At 39.1% G+C, this 20,778-nt stretch overlaps 1 protein-coding gene across 3 annotated transcripts in view; it reads left to right on the forward strand.

Moving 5' to 3' along the window:
• The window catches only part of tbc1d22a (TBC1 domain family, member 22a), a 116,799-nt gene that overhangs the window by 21,049 nt on the left and 74,972 nt on the right, over positions 1-20,778 (forward strand). Inside the window, exons 6-9 of one of the 3 annotated variants that reach the window (XM_058624103.1) lie at positions 1,797-1,867; positions 12,126-12,254; positions 15,616-15,678; positions 16,199-16,264. In XM_058624103.1, coding sequence (XP_058480086.1) covers positions 1,797-1,867; positions 12,126-12,254; positions 15,616-15,678; positions 16,199-16,264 — 329 coding nt within the window. The remainder of the gene's footprint in view (positions 1-1,796; positions 1,868-12,125; positions 12,255-15,615; positions 15,679-16,198; positions 16,265-20,778) is intronic. The other 2 variants (XM_058624106.1, XM_058624105.1) reach the window with 2 other exon arrangements.

Genomic DNA, 20,778 nt, shown 5'->3' on the forward strand with positions numbered 1-20,778 from the left:
TTGCTGTTTCCTATTCTGCTATCTGTCACTGACTCTTCATTGCATTTGCCTTGAAGAACAGGCAAGGCAGAGTCATTTGGCAGCACTAATCAATACTGTTCACTCTCTGTGAAGGGCTTATCAATTTTAGGCCAGTGCCTGGAATGAGAGTCAAAGAATTTGGCTTATTCATTAGGTACATTTGTTATGTTTTTCTCTTTCCTTTTTTAACCTCCAGAAAGGACAATGCCTTTTCATTTGCACAGAAATCAATTTTGCCTCTTCCCCTCATTCTTGGAATGCAGGTAAAACAGTGGCAGTTGCAATTACAAGTGAAGAAATTTCCATTGTGGGTTTATATTTGTCTCAGTTTGGCGTTGGCAGCTCGTTTTATTGAATGCTAATGGGAGGTTTGTAGAGTTGAAGGGCCTTAGAAAAGAGGGAGACCTCTCTGTGAATAATGGATGAGTTAATGTCAGTGAGAACTCATCCCGGATCCTCAGGCTCCTTTTCAAAAAAAAAAAATAAATGAATAAAAAAAAGTGCTGAAGAACACAGTCATCTTTAATAACCTGACCTCCTTCGTGAAGGTAGATAAGGTCACTCGGCAACGATTCACATGATCTGAAACGTGTAACTGGGGCCACTACGTCATAGCCAAAAACATGATCCATGGCACTGGGTGTGGACATCAGGGCAAGGCCTTGAGCAAACGTCTTATAGAGGCCGTGAGACTATACACAATGGCCTTTGTCTTCTGTTTATGAATATGATCTCGTCTTGAAATCAGAGCCTACACCTTTTTCTTAGTCTGCTTTTTACATTCCATCGACTTAAAATGGGATGAAACGGAAGACACGGGTTGCTACATACCACAAGACAAAAGCATTGTCATTGTTATATCATTGCTAATCCTCACACCTAACTGTCCTCTTCTTCTGTGGATGCGTGTGTTTCAGAGAGAGAGAGAGAGAGATAGAGGGAGATGGGCACGCTTTGAATGTAATCTGTAGCACTTTGTAGCTTTCAGCTATATTTTCTGGGTCTTCTTAGACCCAAAGGGAATGACTCTCTTCCAATTTAAAACTTCAATTTGCACTTCTCCATCACATTTATTTTACATTACAGCCCACCGGCTCCGCTACTCAGCCCGAGGAGAACGTAGTCAATAATCCACTTCTATCCCATCATGTAATTTCAGTCAAGGGAGAAAAAGACAGACAGATGAGAGGGGAAGTTAAGATAGTGAGGATATGGTTGGATGACATGTTGGCAGACTCTGCAATTGATTCAATGGTTAAATAAAAAGAACTCGCTTTTCCACCCAAAAACTTTTTTGTGAGGATACATTTGTGTCCTTGTGTAAATTGATTTTTTTTATATTAGGAAGTCTCTACTTGTTAGTTTGAGTAACAGATCACTACAGTTTGTGCTATATTATCTTCCCCTGCGCCTCAAATTGAAACAACTGCGTTAATAGGGATGAATTAAATTGGAAAGTTGAACCATCTTACTTCATAATCAAGATCAGGACATAAATTGTCAAGTAATTATCAACATCACTGTGTGCACTAGGCGTGTGTGTGTTTGCTACAACCTCATCATATGATTGTGCTACACAGTTAACAGCAAAGGTAATGGACATGTTTGAGATACATGCTGTATCATGTCAGTTGTCTGCTTCTGCCACCCACAGACTTTATTATGTAATGCTCAAAATCAGAAATGGCTTCCGTTTTTGAGCATTACATAATAAAGTAAAAAAATAACCTCTGTGATGAATTCTTACATTACTTATGTCTATTTTTTTTTTACAGAGGAGCTGCGGAAACTCAGCTGGTCTGGAATTCCAAGACAGGTCCGGCCGATCACATGGAAACTCCTTTCAGTAAGTACAAAAACTGTACATTTAAACACCAATTCCTAAATTGTGTTGAATATTTTTTGAGAGAAACACTCACAAAAACATTTAAATACTAAAGGACTCGGAGGGAAAAAAAAAAAACCCAATGTGACCTCATTCACAAACCCTCATAAACACAGATTAATCAAATCCACACAATTGCACACAGATAAAATTGCACAAATAAACACATTACCGATGATCTTGGGCACACGCGCGTGCGCACACACACAGACACACAAAGTTGCTGTCATGTTTTATCACCGTATCCCCTCCCTTTTTTGATTAATGAAGACTGGTAATAGTCCTGCTCTTTTTTTTTTTTTTTCAAACTTCAGTCGGGAAAATTAATTGCGAGGCACAAATAATTTATTCATGAGAGGCGCCGTGTGTTTACTCATTAAGCCATTGTTGTGGAATACAGCTCCTAGTCTGCAGAGAGAACACTGGCTTTTTGAGCGCCATGACTCTTCCATTAATTACCGCACAATACCTAATGTGCCGCAGAAAAGATGTCATTAAAGGAGTGTGTGTGACTGTGTGTTTGTGTGTGTGTGACTGTTTTTTTTTCCTTTGTGGTAGGCACCTACTGGGTGCTTTAACCATTAACGACTGCTTTGTTTAGCACTCTAGTGAAGTGATGGCTCTTAGCAATGTATGAAATCGAGAAACGCTGGCTACAGTGTCGGGAGATATGCTCAGGGGAGAGCGGGGAAGAGGAGGTCACTCTTACTAATTTAGTGCACCGTTTGTTTGTTTTTGTTTTTTTAGGGGTTTTGTCTTCTCTCAGTAAATACGCTTGTAATTGGTAAAATAATTTATGTTTGTGTGGTATGCAATAAGCATGAAATATCAAAATCTCATAATACAATAATGTTGCTGTAACATGTCCATGGTACAATATCTGTTGTGTAGTTGTGATCGTATCCATGGTACAACATTTACTCATAACATAAGTCCACTCATACCTAATGATGAGATGATTATTTTAGGTTCTGTGCAACTTAAGCTGTTATTTATTTTTAAAACGCTGGTAATGGTGATAGCGTCACGTTACTCTTTCAATTAGCGCCACTGGATCATCTGTGTGTTCCTGTGTGCGTAACGTGAGCCAACTGGTGACTTCTCGCCTGGGGCTAATGCTGGCGCTAACTAACAACCAACAACAGTGCGACCAACAGCTTGAATCATGAGCTGCTTGAATGATGCACACATTATTTTCAGAAATTACCAGGCAGTGCGACTTCCTCACTCACATTCGTCCATACCCTCCCTTTGTGCTCTCTTGGTCTGTTGGGCACTTGGTCTTTGGATTGTTGCTTATTGTCACATATGCCAACAATCCACAACAGGATGCACCATATTGCTGTGCATCTGTGCATCAACGATGATGGATGCTCTAAAGGTCACCGTAGTTCTCACTATCTTCCTCTTATTGTTTGATACCACCACAGGGAACTTTTGTCGCTATTAAACTATGAATTGGACAACATTAACAATACCTGTTACAGCCCGACAAACACCATGGTGAACTTCGGGGGAGTTGTGAAGCACAGCTGGCCTGTGACCTGTATCGATTACAGCTCGAGCACCTCTTCTTCCCTGCAGAGATAAAACTTAAAAAAAAAAAAAGGAGGCAGCAGAGGTGCATGGGGATTGTAAGATGTGCAAAGAAGTAAGAGAACTACAAAAAACCAAAACGATACAGAAGTAGAGATTTAGAAACTATCCTCCAAGAGTTTTTTACAGTTGTTTATCAAATTGTAGCCAAAAAAGTGGTGCTGACACTAGAATTTGAACAGACCCAGATTAGCTCTGTCTCCCTGACTCCAGTCTTTACCCTAAACTAAGATATCACACCATGGCTTTAGCGCTACCTTTTTTCCACAGACATGAGCGAGTTGTGTCTGAACTAATTCTCAGTAAAAAAAAGTAAACAAGTGTATTTGGCAAAATGTCAAAAAATTTATTGAAAGTTATATTACTACCAACATTCATAGAGTCTAAAATATTCACCCTTTTCTAACATTTAAAATGTAGCTGCACTTCGGGTCTTTATTAGGTAAATCATATGATACGTGCACTGCCTGAATTATTATAGTAAGTTAACTTTTCTTGAGACTTTAGAAAGTCTCAAGAAATTACTACCCTCAAATATTTTTCCCTTTTCTATACCTCGGGCTTTTTTGTCTTTTAAAGGACAAAAGAAACCTTCAGTCTGCTTAAAATGCATTGGTCATTTCAAACTGGTAAATCCATCTTTTTTTTTAATGCTGCAACGTTGCATAGCTTTGTCCCTGGTGGTTTACTTTTTTATGACCATGTCCCAAGTGATAAACAAGTATTCTGCATTGTATTTAAAAGTCTGAAAAAGTTGCAATTTATCTTGGTAGAAAAACTGCAGAAACACTGTACGCTCTCTTTTTTTGTTCCACATTTGTCTTTATGCCATAAATACTGTTAAATACACAACCTCTGAAGCCCTGAAGCTCCCAAAGAACCCATTCATTTCCCTTTAGTATTTCAGACAGATTCAGTTTTATTTCTCAACTTTCTTTCTGTTTTGTAAAAAAAACAAAAAAAAAACAACAACAACAAATTGCCGCATTGGCTACCAGACTCACCACCACAAATTCAATTGCACCTTAACAAACTAGCTGTGTGTCCGTGAGGGCACTTGAGTTCAGAGGACTTTAAATAATAACGCTTGGAGCTATTTTGACTACCTAGGCCACAATCCCGGACATTGCAATCGATTTGTAGGTCCTAAAGTAAACCCAAGGTTTGGCTTAAAGTGAAACGTGTGCCACGGTGTCAAAAGCTCCCAAATCATCTGAAGTTTCATAACACTTGACTGCCTTTTCTGTCCTGTCTGTGGTGTGACCCAGTGGAGAAATAGATAGGAGGGATCAGTCTCGAAAAATCTATTCGCCGTTTTGCACACACACACACACACACACACACACACACACACACACACACTCTCACTGAGACTCACAGCCAATGGTATTCTATAACCTTGGCAGAGGCACCTAATAAAACTTCACTCCACTGGTGTCCCTTGTGCCCTTCTCCTGCTCACTAGTGTGCGCCAACTTATTTGATTCCCCCCCACCCCCCCCCTCCAGCAGGCATGCTTGAGCTCCTCTTTTCTTTACCTGACAAAGATAAGACACAGTTTTACCCACTGTGGTCAGATGTGTCCCAATGGGCTTCATTTACCACCATGTCAAAACGCGTCCCCCTCTTTTTAACCAGTGTGGAAATTAAAAAACCATTGCCGACTGCATAGCTCTCTCCACCTCCATCCATTTTTTCTTTTTTTTTTGGGAGCTGCTTGCCCACAGCCTCAGAAACACATTCGATTGAACCCTGTGTTATTTCAGAAATAATACCGTCTTATTTAATTTGTTTAAAGAGCACTTGGTGTCCGAGCCTGAAGCAGAAAGGAGGAAATTAAATGGATTTTGTGCTTTGTGAAAGAATGTCAGCCTGTGGCGATATGTACATTTGCTAATGGAGTGTGGCTGTTAAATGTGAAGTAGTGGGAGAGTGGAAAACTAACTGGCTGTGGAAATATTGATAAGGCTAAAGTGTTAGATGAGATGTATTGAGGAGCAGTGGCGGCAGGGACAGATTTCGAGATTATTATGTTAAACTGTTAACCTGCAACAGTATGCATAATGGCCTGAGAGAAAAGAACAATGTGATTTTCTTTTTCATTTGAGACAGACTTGTATTTGACCTCAATTGGCTTGCAGTGTTAGAATCATCTCTCGTCTCGCTGGAACATTTTGTACCCTTCTCAGTCTGTACCGGTCTTGTGTAGTTCATGAGAAGAGGAGGATCCACTGTTACCACTCAAGAAAAGGAGACATAAGTAGATCCCCTTTAATCAGATCCAGGAGTAAAAATTGAAAGATGACACCTTTGTGAATGTATATATTTGCTCTCTGCATTTAAAGCATCTTAAAAATCTTAAATAGTGAAGATGAGTGAAATATGGCACCACGCTCTGCCTGACACTGACCGATTATTTCACTTTCAAAGTTAAAAACCTTGATTTCAATTCCTTCTGTAACCAGGAAGTAAGATCACATTCACCATAGTATTTTGATTATTATTTAGTTTTATCAAGTTATGTGTTACACTTAATAACACTGAGCGTAACGCAGATGACACGTTTGCGCATGCACACTTTGCATTACCGTAATGACGTGGCGGTTTATGCTATTGGATTTTTGGACAAGAAATGTTATTTTAAATATGTTGTTATACTGTTAAAATGTTCAAATTTAACACACAAAATCTGGTGTTTGTGTACAACTACAGTGATTTATTTATTTATTTTTTTAAATAAAGCATTTTGTTTTTCTTGATTTTAAATTGTTAAAACACCATTTTATCATGCAGTAAATTGTAAATAACTGCCAGATATTAAAAGTTATTCTGGAAACATGGGCAAAAGCACTTAGTTACAGGACATTTTTGAGGCTTAGATGTTAGAGGGTGAAAAGTAAACCTCATCTGTGGCATCAGGTTGATAAGGTCATTTTAAATGGACTCTTGTTTTAATAAGGGTTTGGAACATTGAATACATTTTTTTTTATTCCCTACTATTACACATACATGTTTTGGCCAAAAATGTAGAAAAGCTAAGCGTTATTAGTTTATGTAATGCACTTCCTGGCTGCTTATTTTGAATGCCAACATTCAAATAGATATCAGGAATTTGGATAAAAAATAACAGTCTGAACACGCATGCATCAATTTGAACTGTACACAGGAAGACTCTCCTTGCTAGGCTGTTGTTTATCTCAAACCAATCGAGGATACAAAGTTACAGAGTCAGAAAGAAAGTTGAGTCAGAAAGTTCAGTTTAGTTTGTTCGCCTTTTGCTGAGCCGGGAGCAGGACAGTTTGTTTCCAGACTGCTCTTCCAAGATGATGCGCTCCTGCTAAGTAGAAATCAATTTACTGCAAGGGGGAAAAATAAAATTGAACTCCCCAAATGGATTCCACAAGCATATTTCTCCTGAACGTTGACTGATGTGGATGATCCATTAGACAGAAGGAAAGGATTGAGTAGTCGATTGTTGAAATGGATAATGAAGAGATGCACTTTCTGTTGACTGATAAACAGAGGCAGCACCGTTGAAGCCCTGCGGTGCCACATTTTGTACGAGTGGCAGTTCTCTCTGAACTTTCATGCTTTGTTTGCTTTTAGCCTCCATCTCTCTCCCGTAGACCACTTATTTAATGGAAATGATTCACTCAGGTTGTCGGATGAGTACACTTGAATCGTGAGTTAGTTGTTCTTTTTTTTTTTAAAGTCTGCGCTTTTTTAAAAGAAAGGCAAACCGTTTGTATGTCTTTTCTGATGTAATGTAAAAAAGTACCTACTCAAAGTGGGCGGAGACAACACAGCACGGCTGCATGAAACTGCGGTGACTTTGTTTTACACGTGACACACACACACACACACACACCAGTGACTAGTGACTTGTAAAGCAGTTGTTTTCAGTGTAACTGAATCAAATCACTAGAATCAGTAAATTAAAACTACTTGTTCAGTACTTCCTCCATGACCGGAGCACAGACTCCGTCTGACACAGTCACTGGACTGAAATACAGCGGCAGGGTTTCTGATGCCGGTCTCGATCAGCAGTGCTGTCGCTAAATACGCCTCCTCTGTTAAATACTGAGATTTTTAGAGATTCCCCTGGTAGTTGTTGGCGATTAACCAACGTTTTTCAGGATTGTTAAGTAGTTTTAACTGATCTGCAGTTTGGCACTGTTAAGATGGATTTCTGTGTCGGACGTCTCTTCCTGTGACGGCACTCTGACCAGATCAGTGGCCTCTGATCACTGGCCGGCAGTGTGGTGACGTCACGCCAGAGATAGGTACTAAAAAAGCCCCATATAGAGACAAACAACCATCCACTCATGAAACACTGCCTTTGTGTTCTACAAGAACAGACCACATCACAAAAAAACCACTTCATCTTTGCTGCCCTTCAATGGTTCTCGATGAGTTACAGAATAGATTTTAAGATTTCACTGAAAAGCCTCGAAAGATCCGGCTGCTGCTCATATTTGTGACCGGATGAATCCTATGAAACAAATCTGAAACGTAAGCTTCTTACTACAGCTGTCCATGCTGTTGCTCTTAACACTGTCATCTTCTATAATCTCTGATAGCCATTTTTTAATTTATTTTTATTTTTGTATTTTTTATTTATTTATTTATTGGTTGTATTATTTGGGCCACACAGTTGGTATAGTGGTAAGCACTCCTGCCTTAGCAGCACAACCCCGGTTCGTGACCCCGTCGGAACAAGGGCCTTCCTGCACGGAGTTTGCATGTTCTTCCCGTGTGTGTGTGTGTAGGTTTTCTTCGGGTTCTCCGGCTTTCTTCCACAGTCCAAAAACATGCAACATGGGGATAAGGTAAAGTGGACACTCTAAATTGACCGTAGGTGTCATATTGTCTTAACTTCACATAACCTATAGATTGAAGGCCTTTTAAGATATTTTGTTATGTCATTAAGTTAGGATTTGGAGTAGATGGACCACATGGCAAAGCATTATGAGTGGAATTCTAGAGCCACATCACTGATGCCAACATGAAAATGGAAAAAGAAATCTCTTCTGTGAGGGCATGCATTTCTTTGTGAAATGTTATTGAAAAATAGAAATTGGAAGGGGAAATAACGGTAAACTGAGAGTTAATAATAACAAAAATACGTGCACCGGCCATCTGAATGCAGCTCAAGTGTGTTTATATTCTGAAAAACTTCTTTATATCCCTCCTCTCTCAAAGTCCTATAAGTACTTTTCACGATTATAAATAAACTGACTGTCTTCTTTGACACAGTTTACATCCACCTTATTTTCCTCAAACTCCTGTGTGTGTCCAGCTGCAGTGTGATTGACCTCTACTAAGCTGTCCATTAACCTTCAACACACACACACACACACACACACACACACACACACACACACACACACACACACACACACACACACACACTCTCTCTCTATCCCACCTCCCTTCATTTGGCAGAGTTCACCTCCCACTGGAGCTTGCTGCGTTGTAGCTGACCCGTTGTGTTTTCGGTTCGTGTGCGTGCACCGGGTGTGTTTGTGCATGGAGACGTTGCCTCACGTGATGATGCATGGCCTTTTTGGCAGACTGTGAATGTGGGGGACAAAAAAAAGTCCCCGTCAGTGTGACCGTCTGGCTGACTGGCACGAGTCAGGGAGGTGGGGCAGTGAGTTTGGAAGCATCTGCCTCCTTCAGAGTGATTTCCTTTTTTCTTTTTTTTTCTTGTGCAAAGATTTACATTTTTTGTTCTTAGGGTCAGTGACTGTAAACAACAGATTAAAAGAAAAAGAAATACCTAAAATGATAGATGTGCTGAATGAGGAGAAATGTGAATGTATTTTAGGGGTGCACGATTCTGGGAAAAAATATGAATCACAATTTTTTTGCTTAGAATTGAGATCACGATTCTCTGGTGCGATTTCTTTTTTTTTTTTTGCACGATTTATTGTGCTGCCCTAACATATATATTGTATAAATATTAATGTGTGTGTCTGCAGACAATCTAATCCTCTCACCTGTGTTTCTTCTTCGTCTTCCTTTCTTTTTAAGAAGTGAAAATGAACAGGAAAAAAAAACAACAACGTTTCGCTGCTGCTCCTATTGATTTTCTTTTTGAGAGTTGCCAGACATTTATAGTTTGTGCGTTCCTGTCTGCCTCGGTAGCGTGTTTATAATAAAGTCATTGCGAACTTCGAACATCAAGAGACGGCACACTCATGACGGAGACAGAAATGCACACCCACACACGGAGGCACCGTCAGACTCTTAAGGTCTGGTATTCATGTGAAGACTGTCTTTGTTGGTGCAGGCAGACGAGAGTTTTATTTTGATTCTGATGATTCTATTAAAGTGTGAGGTGTGTGTATGTGGGAGCTGCAGCCAAATGTGCTCTCAGAAAAGAAATGCTCAACTTAAATTTTCAGCAATGTCAAATCAATGTAAGAGACAAAGAGACGAATGAGAAGAACATATGAATACAAATGTGCTTAAAGGTATGGAACTCATTGAGATTTGAGGAGGGACATTTTAAACAGCCATTACATTCTGTTGGCAGCACTGATCTGCTGTGTCAGTGTGTGTTTGTCATTCACACCCACTGTGTATCTCCGGTCATTATATTTCCCACTGAGTTTGTCTTTTAACATCTTAAAACAACACATTTAAAAACTCCAAATTATTCTCTGTACTCATCAGGACTCATCTTTACATGCGTAAATGCTGCAAATATTATTTTACAATTGAAACGTTTGTGACACAGTAGGCATCGGATATAGATGCTGAAACGGTGAAGTAAGATCAACTTCACTGCATGTTTTTGCTGCGAACCGTGCGCAGTTAGTCGTAGAAATCTGCAAGAGGTCGCTCCCAGAGACGAGCCGTGCACCGTTAATTAATAGGGAGATGCAAAACAGGCGTGATGAGGGAAACAGATTTTATCCAACCATCAACAAAAACAAAAACAGTAGCTTAAAGGACTGCTTATTAGGTGTGATCCATAACTTTGATTTACACTAGTCTTCAGTTTTATGATAAAATATGTTAAAATTACAAATTAAAACTCCAGTCTGGTTACTGCAAAGTTTGTAATGAAGTTTGTCTAATGACATGCTCTTCATCAGTAGATAGACTGGATGACTCATCACATGTAGAAAAAGTGCCATATATACACGTGTGGCGTTTAAAATACTTCTCACTAATGAGAATACAATACAAGTATTACAGTTCATAGGATGCCATAGGATGTTGGTCACTAGAAGATTAGGGATTTAGGAATTAGGGATAAATGGCTCCAGTGTCAAAAGCTGCACAAACAAAATGTCTACGCATGGCACACGAGGCGTCACAAAGTCTGTCACAGCTACACGGGGGACCTTTCGTAGGAAGAGGAAGACAATCCAGGGTTTCATCACAGGGCCATGTTTTGAGGGCCAGCAGTCATGTTTGAGTTTTGTTTTGAAGTTTTTAACTTAACAAGCCTCCGGTGCCAACTCTCGCTTTTCTTCTCATTGCATAAGCCCGACTGCACAAGGAGGGTATAAACTTTGAGAAAAGTGTGTTCAAAAATGGTCTGATACATAAAAGGAATAGTACCTCCCCTAAGAAGAAGTGTATCATTTATCAATTCTACATGTCCAGTGGTGGTATTTAGTTTTTGATTGGACTTGGCTAATGTCCTCAAAAACCGGTCAAGGCTTTAGAACAAAAGATTCAAAATAAATGCTCATTAACGGTGCTATGCTGTTGGATAAGTAAGCGTGAGACAGACAACATGAAAGGCTGTGTGGTTTCTGAAAAGATGGTCTGTCTGAGTATCTATAGAACTCAATTAACGAGTCCCATGTGAACGCAACTGGAATCCAGACAACGCGATCTAAACAGACTAGTGTGTTAGTTTACTGTGCACTGTGATTGGAACTGTGCCACAAGGCATGAGAAATATTTAGAGTTAATTACAGACCTTTTTTTAAAAAAAAAACAAAAAAAAAACAACACAAGGTTTATGTATTAATAAAGGAATAGTTCCACAATTTGTAAACAACAACATATTAGCTTTTATTTTGGCAAAAGATGAAACGCCATGTTAATGAAATATAATCATTTGTCATCTCATCTTTCTGTAATCTGCATAATTAAAAACAAACAAACACCCAAGTGGCACTTTAATAGACAGTGACGGTATGTGCAAAATAAATAAATAAATGGGATATTGTTGTTTTTGCTCTTTGGAGTTATATTAAATTGTAACAACCAATATCTAAACTGCTAAACTGAGTTATTAAGATGAGAAACTCAGAGCCAGACCAGTTTTTTTTTTTTCCAGTCTCTAGTCTGCTGGCTTTTACTCCATATCTCTCATTCAAGTCAAAATTGATATATACAGATATATATATATATATATATATATATATATATATATATCAATGCAATTATTTTTTTAAAGGTTAAAAGCTGGCGACGCATTTCCCATTTTTACTTAACCTTTTGAGTGTAAGCTTCCAAATCTAAACTCATTTCAGTCTTGAAACCTCTATTTTATTACTAGATTCTGTTAGATGTAGTCATAATATTTTACATTATCTTGAATGAATTTCATCTTAAATCTCTGCTTGTTTGTGTTTCCCCCACTTTCTCTCAGGGTTACCTGCCAGCCAATGCAGAGAGGAGAGAGAGCGTCCTACAGAGGAAGAGACAAGAATATTTTGGCTTCATCCAGCAATACTACAACTCCCGCAACGACGAGCACCATCAAGACACATACAGACAGGTATATACACAGTTCTCTCAAGCACATGCATATTCATTGTCACAATTCTCTGATGTGTGTGTGTGTGTTTAATCATTTATTTATACATTTCTTTATTTATTTATTTTAAAACACCTTTGATTCCAACAGCTTAAAGGACAGAATGGAAAAAAAAGGACAACAAATAATTCTGTTTTCATTTAAAACACGTGTCAAACTGGTGGCCTGGGGGCCACATGTGGCCCTCCAATCAATTACATACGGCCCGCCAACCACTGTGCGAGGTGATTGAATAGAGACAGAATATAAGACTAAATGTATTTGCCGGCATTATTTTAATAATAGTAATCAGACATTCGGTTGTTTTATTAAATGTATTACACTCAACATGAAATTACATATATTTCAGCTGTTTTAATCACAATTATCCTCGTCATTATTTGCTAAATTTCAATTTAATTCTCTGTTTTTGTGCATCATAAATATGTTTTTATTGTGAATCATTTTATATCAAAACAAGCAATTTTACTTTGCAATTCTGTCTAATATAATGAATATCTTATATTGACCACCGACTACTAAATAGTTGTTTTTTCCACTTTTTTTCCTCTGTCGGCCCCCGCTTGACCAGACTAGATGCTCATTGGCCCCCAGGTCGTTTGAGTTTGACACCCCTGATCTAAAACAACAACTTTTCATGTTTGTACTGCAGCAGAGACCCAGGGCACAAAGCTGTTTGTTTGTATGTTTAAGAGCATATGTGTTTTGACGGATTGAACCTTGCACAAAGGATTAGTAGAAACGGTAACTTTGGGGAAAAAAAAACCCAAAACAAAAACTTCTTTTTTAAATGTGTTTATTTTCTTATGTCCTTCAGTCTCTCTCACTCATTGTTTGTCTGTCTGCCTGTCCGTCCGTCAGCCTGCCAGTTTGTTTGACCTCTGAATGGACCCAACCCACATCAAGCTTTTAGAAAAGCTGCCTATATAACATTTATATTTCACTTTAAAAACAACATCTCTATTTCTCTCTCTCTCTCTAACTTCCCCGCACACTCTTTCTTTTCAACATTTCACTACTTCCTATTCATTTTAGGCTGATAACAGACATCAAAGTGAGCGGTCGATAAGCAAGAATACACATCTCCCGCATTCTGTCCAATTTTCTCATTGATCTGCTATACACAGTGGCAGGAAGCTGGCATATATCGTTTTGATGTTTGTTTGGATCACGTCTTCAAAACCTTTATTTTTTTGGACAAATTCTGTTCATTCCATCACTGTTTAGATTGTTAGTGTTTTTTTTGTGTGTGACTTTGTATTTGTTCATATTTTTGCTTTGGCCCTCAAATTGCTCATTGTTGTGTGTTAGCACTGTTAGTATGGACCTCATCTATATGTTTATCTATATATACACGTGTCTCATACTCTATGTCTATGTTCATATGGGAGGGTTTATTATTATCCATCTTGAATCTCCATCTGTCTCCTTTGTGTATTTGTTTATGTTGCTGGTTACTTGCCTAAATAGCTTGTGTAGTGTATGGGTGTAATTAAATGTGTTTGGACGAGCTACTGTAGAAGTCCCTACTTACATTGCTGCTGCAGTTTAATTCCATTCAGAGATGAAGAGTATTTAAAGGAGCCATATGAAAGCAATTCATACGTAATTTCAAATTTATCTTACTTAACTCTTGTTGCGTAGCTTACATATTGACTCTTTTAAAAAGGAAAAAACGAGCTTTGCTATATGTATGTGTGTGTATATATATATATATATATATATATATATATATATATATATATATGTGTATATATATATATATATATCTATGTATACGTGTGTGTGTGTATATATATGTATATATGAACAGTATATATATATGTTTATATGTATATACACATATACACACATATATACATATATACATATATAAATATATACACACACATATACGTGTGTGTGTATATATATATATATATATATATATAAAAGAGTTGCCTACTTGGAAATCCAGAGAGCAGAGAGAGAAAAAAACTCATTGAATTTGTCACTTAATCTTTTACACCTAGTTTGATGTTAATGAGTCTCTCATTTACTTTATCAGTCTGCCAAGTTATGCTTAACAGATTGGATGCAGGATGCTGTTGTCTTATGCAGCCTTGTGCTGCCTTTAGTATTATTCCAGCTTAGATTCAAGCCACAATTGAACACAAATTATTCCCCTGGAGCTCCTGTGATAGGGAAGTTGTCGTTACAAGGAATTTATACGCCGCAACAACGAGAATATTTACCCAGCTAAGATGAAAAATAAAAACATGATTCCCGTTGACTGAACGTAAATGAAGTCCTTTATCTTAATTAACGTGAGAAAGACTTGCCCATGAGTCAAACAATTTAACGCTTTACAGTAGAGTAGTAACAACAAGTAACAAGTATTAGCTTGATGTAAGCCTATAGCAGTGACTTGTGGGTCATTTTGACTGGCCTTTTACTCTAGATTTTTTAATAACGCAAAAAATGTTGCTGTGATTCATTTATCAAGGACATATATTGTACAATGTTGAATTTACCTTTTCAAAATAATATTAGCTGCTAAAGATTGGCTGTAAAAATAGTCGGATATGTATATTTAGCACTAATCTGCTCTTTTTCCTTTTTCTGTTCTGAATTTTTCATCTTTATAAATTTAGTCCTTGTATAAAAGGTTTTGGAGAAACTGGCCTATAGCGATTCTCACTACCAAGCTTGGAATATACATAGTAAAACTGTAGTACGATACAAAATACTTAATTGTCAGAACAGCCCTGAAACTTGTCTTGCATCACAGCAGCTTTGTTTACAAAAACATGTAGGACAGAAAGAAAAAAGAAAACAGACATTAAACATTGCAATCCCCCCCAACAACCACAGACATAAATACGCACATTATAAGATGAGCAGAAGATTACTTTTAAGGCGTTTAATGCTCCTTAAAGTTCCATATTTAGTTTCAAGGCATTTTATCTTAGCCAGGATCAACATTTTATTATGGTAGAATAAAGTTTTTCAACTGGTTGACCTACAATCTGTGAGAGGAGTTTCATTCAAAGAAATATTTTGATTTCACAGCAATGGGCAGACTTTTAATATTGTCTTCTCATTGCCACACTGTTGTTGTTATTATTACCAAGCTTGAAATGACTTGAAGATGGTATTGCAATAATATGACTTCCCTCCCACACTTTTTTTCTGTCAAACTTTTGTGTCATTGTTCTGTAATATAAAGTATTACCCAGGATTAAGTGTATTGACATGTGCATGACGGGGACTTCTACATTGGCACTTTTGTGTGTGTGTCTGTCTGTCTGTCTAACACAACTCTCTCCCATGTTACTGTTAGATCCACATAGACATTCCTAGGATGAGTCCAGAGTCTTTGGTGCTGCAGCCAAAGGTGACAGAGGTAAGGCGGACAGAGCAGACAGGACTGTGGACATAGCTCAGTCCCTGCTCCTGTCAGTAAAAAAAAAAATAAAAGCCACACACCCTCACAAAACCGTCCACCTGTCCAGTTTGGAACATTTCAGCTGGCTTGGCTCCAGGCGCTGTCCCCCTCATCCGTCTGGCTCCCTCCTCTGACGATTCTGTCCCTCCTGTCGTCGTGTTCGTCTGCAGGGTGGATACTCTGAAATGGTGTAAACGTGGTCTCACAAGGCACATGAAAACTACACAGAAATGCACGTACACATACTGTGACAGAGGCGACTTGTCGCACAGAGACACACCTATGCACACTCAAGACCACGGCTGCAATCCATTTCAGATCACCGCAACCCCTGTTTGCCTTCAATCAAGGACATCAATCCACTAACTGTTGCTCTCTCCCACTGTCTCCGTCACTGTCTGTAATGGCCAGATCTCTGCTAACCTGCCTGATGCTTCAGTGTTTGTCTCTTTTTTTTTTTCTGTCTTTCTCTCTGCAGATTCACATTGACATACCGAGAACTAATCCCCTTATTCCTCTTTTTCAACAAGCTTCTGTCCAAGAGGTGAGATTCAGTTCCAGTCTCTCAAAATGTCCCCCCTCCCCTCTGCTGCACACACACACACACACACACACACACACACACACACACACACACACCACCTCACCCAGCAGGGTTTTCCCCTCTGCTGTCAGGCAGATAGGGGTCGTAGCATCAACCAGTGACTTGAATCACATTAAATGACAAAACTAAGAAAAAAGAAAAACTCCATCAAGGCACAAACAAAAATGGCAGCATGGGGTGTGTTAATGGCATCAGTGGGGGGTCATAATGGTATAATCATAAAACTCAGTGAAGGAAAATTGAAGATGTCAATTTATTTTGCTGCTTTGGTCTGCCTAGTGTTAAAAATGGGAAAACCCTCGCTTCAGCACATTGCATGGACTGGCATGGGCACACACACACACACACGGACATTTAGTAAGAACACATACAGAAACATTAAACCATACCTGCTCTCCTGCATGTGACCAGATCCACATTGTTGTTTGCATTGTTGTTCCACTTTGTTTAACTTTGTTGGCGCTGCTGAGCATATTGACCGCTCTGTTGTCATGAATCGAAACGCACAAATTCTGCTCCGACGACATCCGTTGTCCGCATATCGCCGGTGTTTTAGACTTATCTTTTATTTTATGACATATATAGCTTACTGTTGCCAAATCATAGACCACGTCTATTTTTGTGCTGCCTAATCACATGCCTGTATTTATAATAGTGTAGTGTTTTAAAGTGTAGCTTATAGGGTAGCTAATGGTAAGTACATAACATACTTCTACTTTTACTTTCAGTACTTGAGTAGTACATATTAAAGTAAACTACTTGGAATACATAAGTACAATAAATGTTGAATACTTTAGTACTTCCACTTAAGTGTGGTGCTTAAAGAACATTTCAACTTCTATTGAAGTACTTTTACTCAAGACTTGGTCTCTAGTACTTTATACATCTCTGCACGATATATATATATATATATATATATATATTTAGGTGTATTCTTATGGGCGCAGATTATGTCAGAAACCGAGCTCAAATGCTCGCCTGGACACGGATGATTTTTAATCTATAAATACCATTTTTAAATAAATGAAAACACAGCAAAAGGATAAACTGTTGCTGCGGTTTACTGTGTTGCTTGGAATATAAGAAGTCATTATCTTAAAGACCCTGTAAGCATTAGGTTTGATAAAGCAATATTTATCAGTGGTGGTTAGGGCACACGACCAACCATTTTCTACGCCAGTTCCTTTTTTAGACAAGAGAGTTGTTTAAATCCTTAAAATGTAAATGTGTTCACTTGTGTTTTGGGGTATAATAAACTACTTAGCATGTGCGTAGGAAGCGTGGCTCATCAGGCCAGAGGGACTATCAGAGCGCCTTCCTGATGCAGCTTAACACGGAAATTAACTCGACGCCATTCATATCTACGAGGTTAAGCTGATCTTATTATTGCAGTGCTTCTGGGAGGTCCTGTCATACACAGAGCCACTGGCTTAAGAAGTAGAGAAGTGGAAACACTGATAGCGAAATCCCATAATGAGGTGCAGGCTAATGAGGAGGCCAATACTCTGGCCTGCTCTGTGTATACACCTACACACAGGTGTGGGCAAGAACACACACACTCACACTCACCTACCCACTCTCCTGAAACCGGCGCACCACTACTATATTATGCATGTTTACACACATTATTAAAGGGAAATGGAAATGAGAATTGCTGCTATAATCTATGCACAAATCTGCGCACATGTACAAGAATATTAATTCATACACTTAAAAATATACACGCGCGCGCATACACAGTGCCCCAGGCAACACCACCTTCTGTTGCCCCCGTCTTGTACAGGATGCAACCAGGGAGGTTAGGAAAGTAGAAATAAGATCAGACAAGGTCTACTATCTCATGTGCAGCCACTGTATGCATTCTTTTCTTTTACCTCATTTTGCCTTGTGTCTCTCCCTCCCATCCCCGCACACCTCTTTGTTTTCCAAATGAAAGCCACTGGTGTGCTTTTATATATTCAAACGGAGTGCTCCTTATATATTTTGGTATGCAGTAGACTCCAAAGGCCTCCTTCTTTATGTGTGTTTTTTTCCGTGACGGCACCTGAAAATCACCTCTGCTTCATTTCATTAACTTGTTTGTCTCAGCCAGCCCTCCCTCTCTCCCTTCCACCTTCCCTCCCGTGGGGCTCGCTGAGATTTTTTGTCGAGATGGAAAGCAGTCAACAGCCTGTTCCATTTCAGGGAGAGATGGATAATAAAGCAGTTGCGCAGAGATTTTCTAAGTGCTTGAGTTTTTCTCATTCCAAAGAACAATACAGGCTTCACAAGATTTTGATAATCAGCAATTACAAGTCCCCGACATGAAAAGAAAGCACTTACTCATGGCTCCAGATTCTGATTACAGGCTGAAAGAGCAGGATTCATCACTAAACCACAATGTCTGCTATATTAAATCTCCAGTGCGGAACTTCTGTAGCCCCCCCGGAGGAATTCTGAGTAATCACCAAAACACTACCGTCGCCCAAGTGATCGCACCCGCCCTTACCCTTCCATTACTCAGTTGCTGGAAGTGTTTATCCTGTCAAACTGCTGAAAGTTCATTTTATTTTAGCAGTAGAATCTACTTCCACATCTTCTCGTGGGCCCTTTCAGCCACACTCGAACCACTATTTTGCCTTTTGGCTCAATCAGCACTGATAATTATTTGACTGTAATAGACATTCATTTATATTATTATAATGCTATGCAGTGCAATTATATAGACAGAATTGAGCTTTTACATTAACTTAGTGTTAACTTAACTTGAAGTTCCTAATCTTTTTAATTAAATAATTTGCAGTCTGCTCCTTTCTAAAATTAGCCCTATTGGGTTCTTAATGGTCTGGAGCTCATGATAAGTGTACTGTAGATCACCTGTTTTAAAGATTATGATAAAGGATTTTTAATTCATATGACATCAAAGCTGAAATATAACATTTCTTGGCTTACACCACCATTCATTGCCTTCAATGGTCTGTAGACTGACATAAATAAAAATATGTGACGTCATTTGCACTCCAGTATGCCCGAGTCAGGGGCGGCCCTCTTCCCGCCGTTACCAAAGCAGTCGGCAGTAAGTTGTAGTTGAGTTTTTGTAGTATGAATAGGAATGGAGTCTGCTAACATCGACAAACAACACACTCCCGGCACAACACAGACACTCAACAGAAACCCCACAAAAGCATAACAAGCAAAAGAAAGTTTTCTCAAGCTCCGCTCTTTGTACATTTTGCCCCTTTGACTAAAACAATGAAGGCAAACACACTCGCTTGGTATTGAACCCCCAGTTCTAAAGTGCTAGTGCTGCGTCATCACAACAGTAACCAAACAAAGTGCCGTCTGTCACCACAAAGGACATTTAAGTTGTTAGTTGAACATGATTTGCAAGAATCTGCGTCTTTGTAGGGTTGAGCGAGCTTTGGTTAAACTTGAAGACTAAGTTCTCTGTGTTCATCACAGTTCCTCCGTGTTTTCACACTGTCACATACAAATGTCCCCACACACACACGGAAAAAAACCACAACAACCCTAAATTAGTGGGTGGTTTCTTTACTTAGATGAGGGCAGGGCAGTGAGTATGTGAGTTCATTCATTGTTGTTGTCCGTGCAGGTGCCAAATGTGAAATATGTATGTCAGCTTTTGAGGTTGCATGAAAAGAAAGCACCATTACTCCCTTGCTAGCACCAGCATCTCTCTTTTGTTTGATGGATGGGGCTTTGATAAGGGGAGTGGAGGTGTGAAGTGTGGAGGCAGGTGAAGGTGGTTCAAGGCAAAAGTCTTGTGAAAACCCAGAGAGAGTTGCATCTTTCCAGTGGAGCTGTCTTAATAAATAAAAATGAAAGCATTTGCGTGCACAGCTTTCCAAAGGGCGACATTGTCGTGCTTATGTTTTTGTTCCCCGTAAAGCAATGAGGTATGAGGTTATTTAGAAAGTGCCAGGAACATGACAAACACCACAAAAATAAGAAAGTGCTTCATGGGTGTCGCACGGCAAGGTGAGAGAGAATGTGTGTGTGTGTGTATTTTGGGGAGGAAAAGCATACGCTTACCAGAAAATGAAGCTGAACATCAAGCGTCCTCTAATTCACTGGGGCTGTCAGCATTAAATAGCCACCCATAACCAAGATGGAAGTGTTTGCCTTGCAAAAAAATATGAGGAAGTAGGGAGAGAGGAAGGGAGAAGGTAGAGCAACCAGACTCGTGGGGGAAGAGAAGGATACAGACTGAGTGGAACTGGAATTGCTGTCTTGTGCCTCCACCAAACCGTCAGGTTCCAGGAAATATGATCACAATCTCCCCATCTGTTACTGAGTTATGATGTAATGGCCTGGAAAAGAACATTACGATGACGCAGTAAAGTTGAACCTTAAGCCTTTTAATATAGAAGGTTCACCACTTCGTCATTTTATACAATTAGGCATTTGTCATACTGACAACATGTAGCCTAAATGAAATGTGAATAAACACACGC

This window comes from Solea solea, chromosome 3 (assembly GCF_958295425.1).
Source record: "Solea solea chromosome 3, fSolSol10.1, whole genome shotgun sequence".
In the NCBI taxonomy this organism is placed as follows: domain Eukaryota; kingdom Metazoa; phylum Chordata; class Actinopteri; order Pleuronectiformes; family Soleidae; genus Solea; species Solea solea.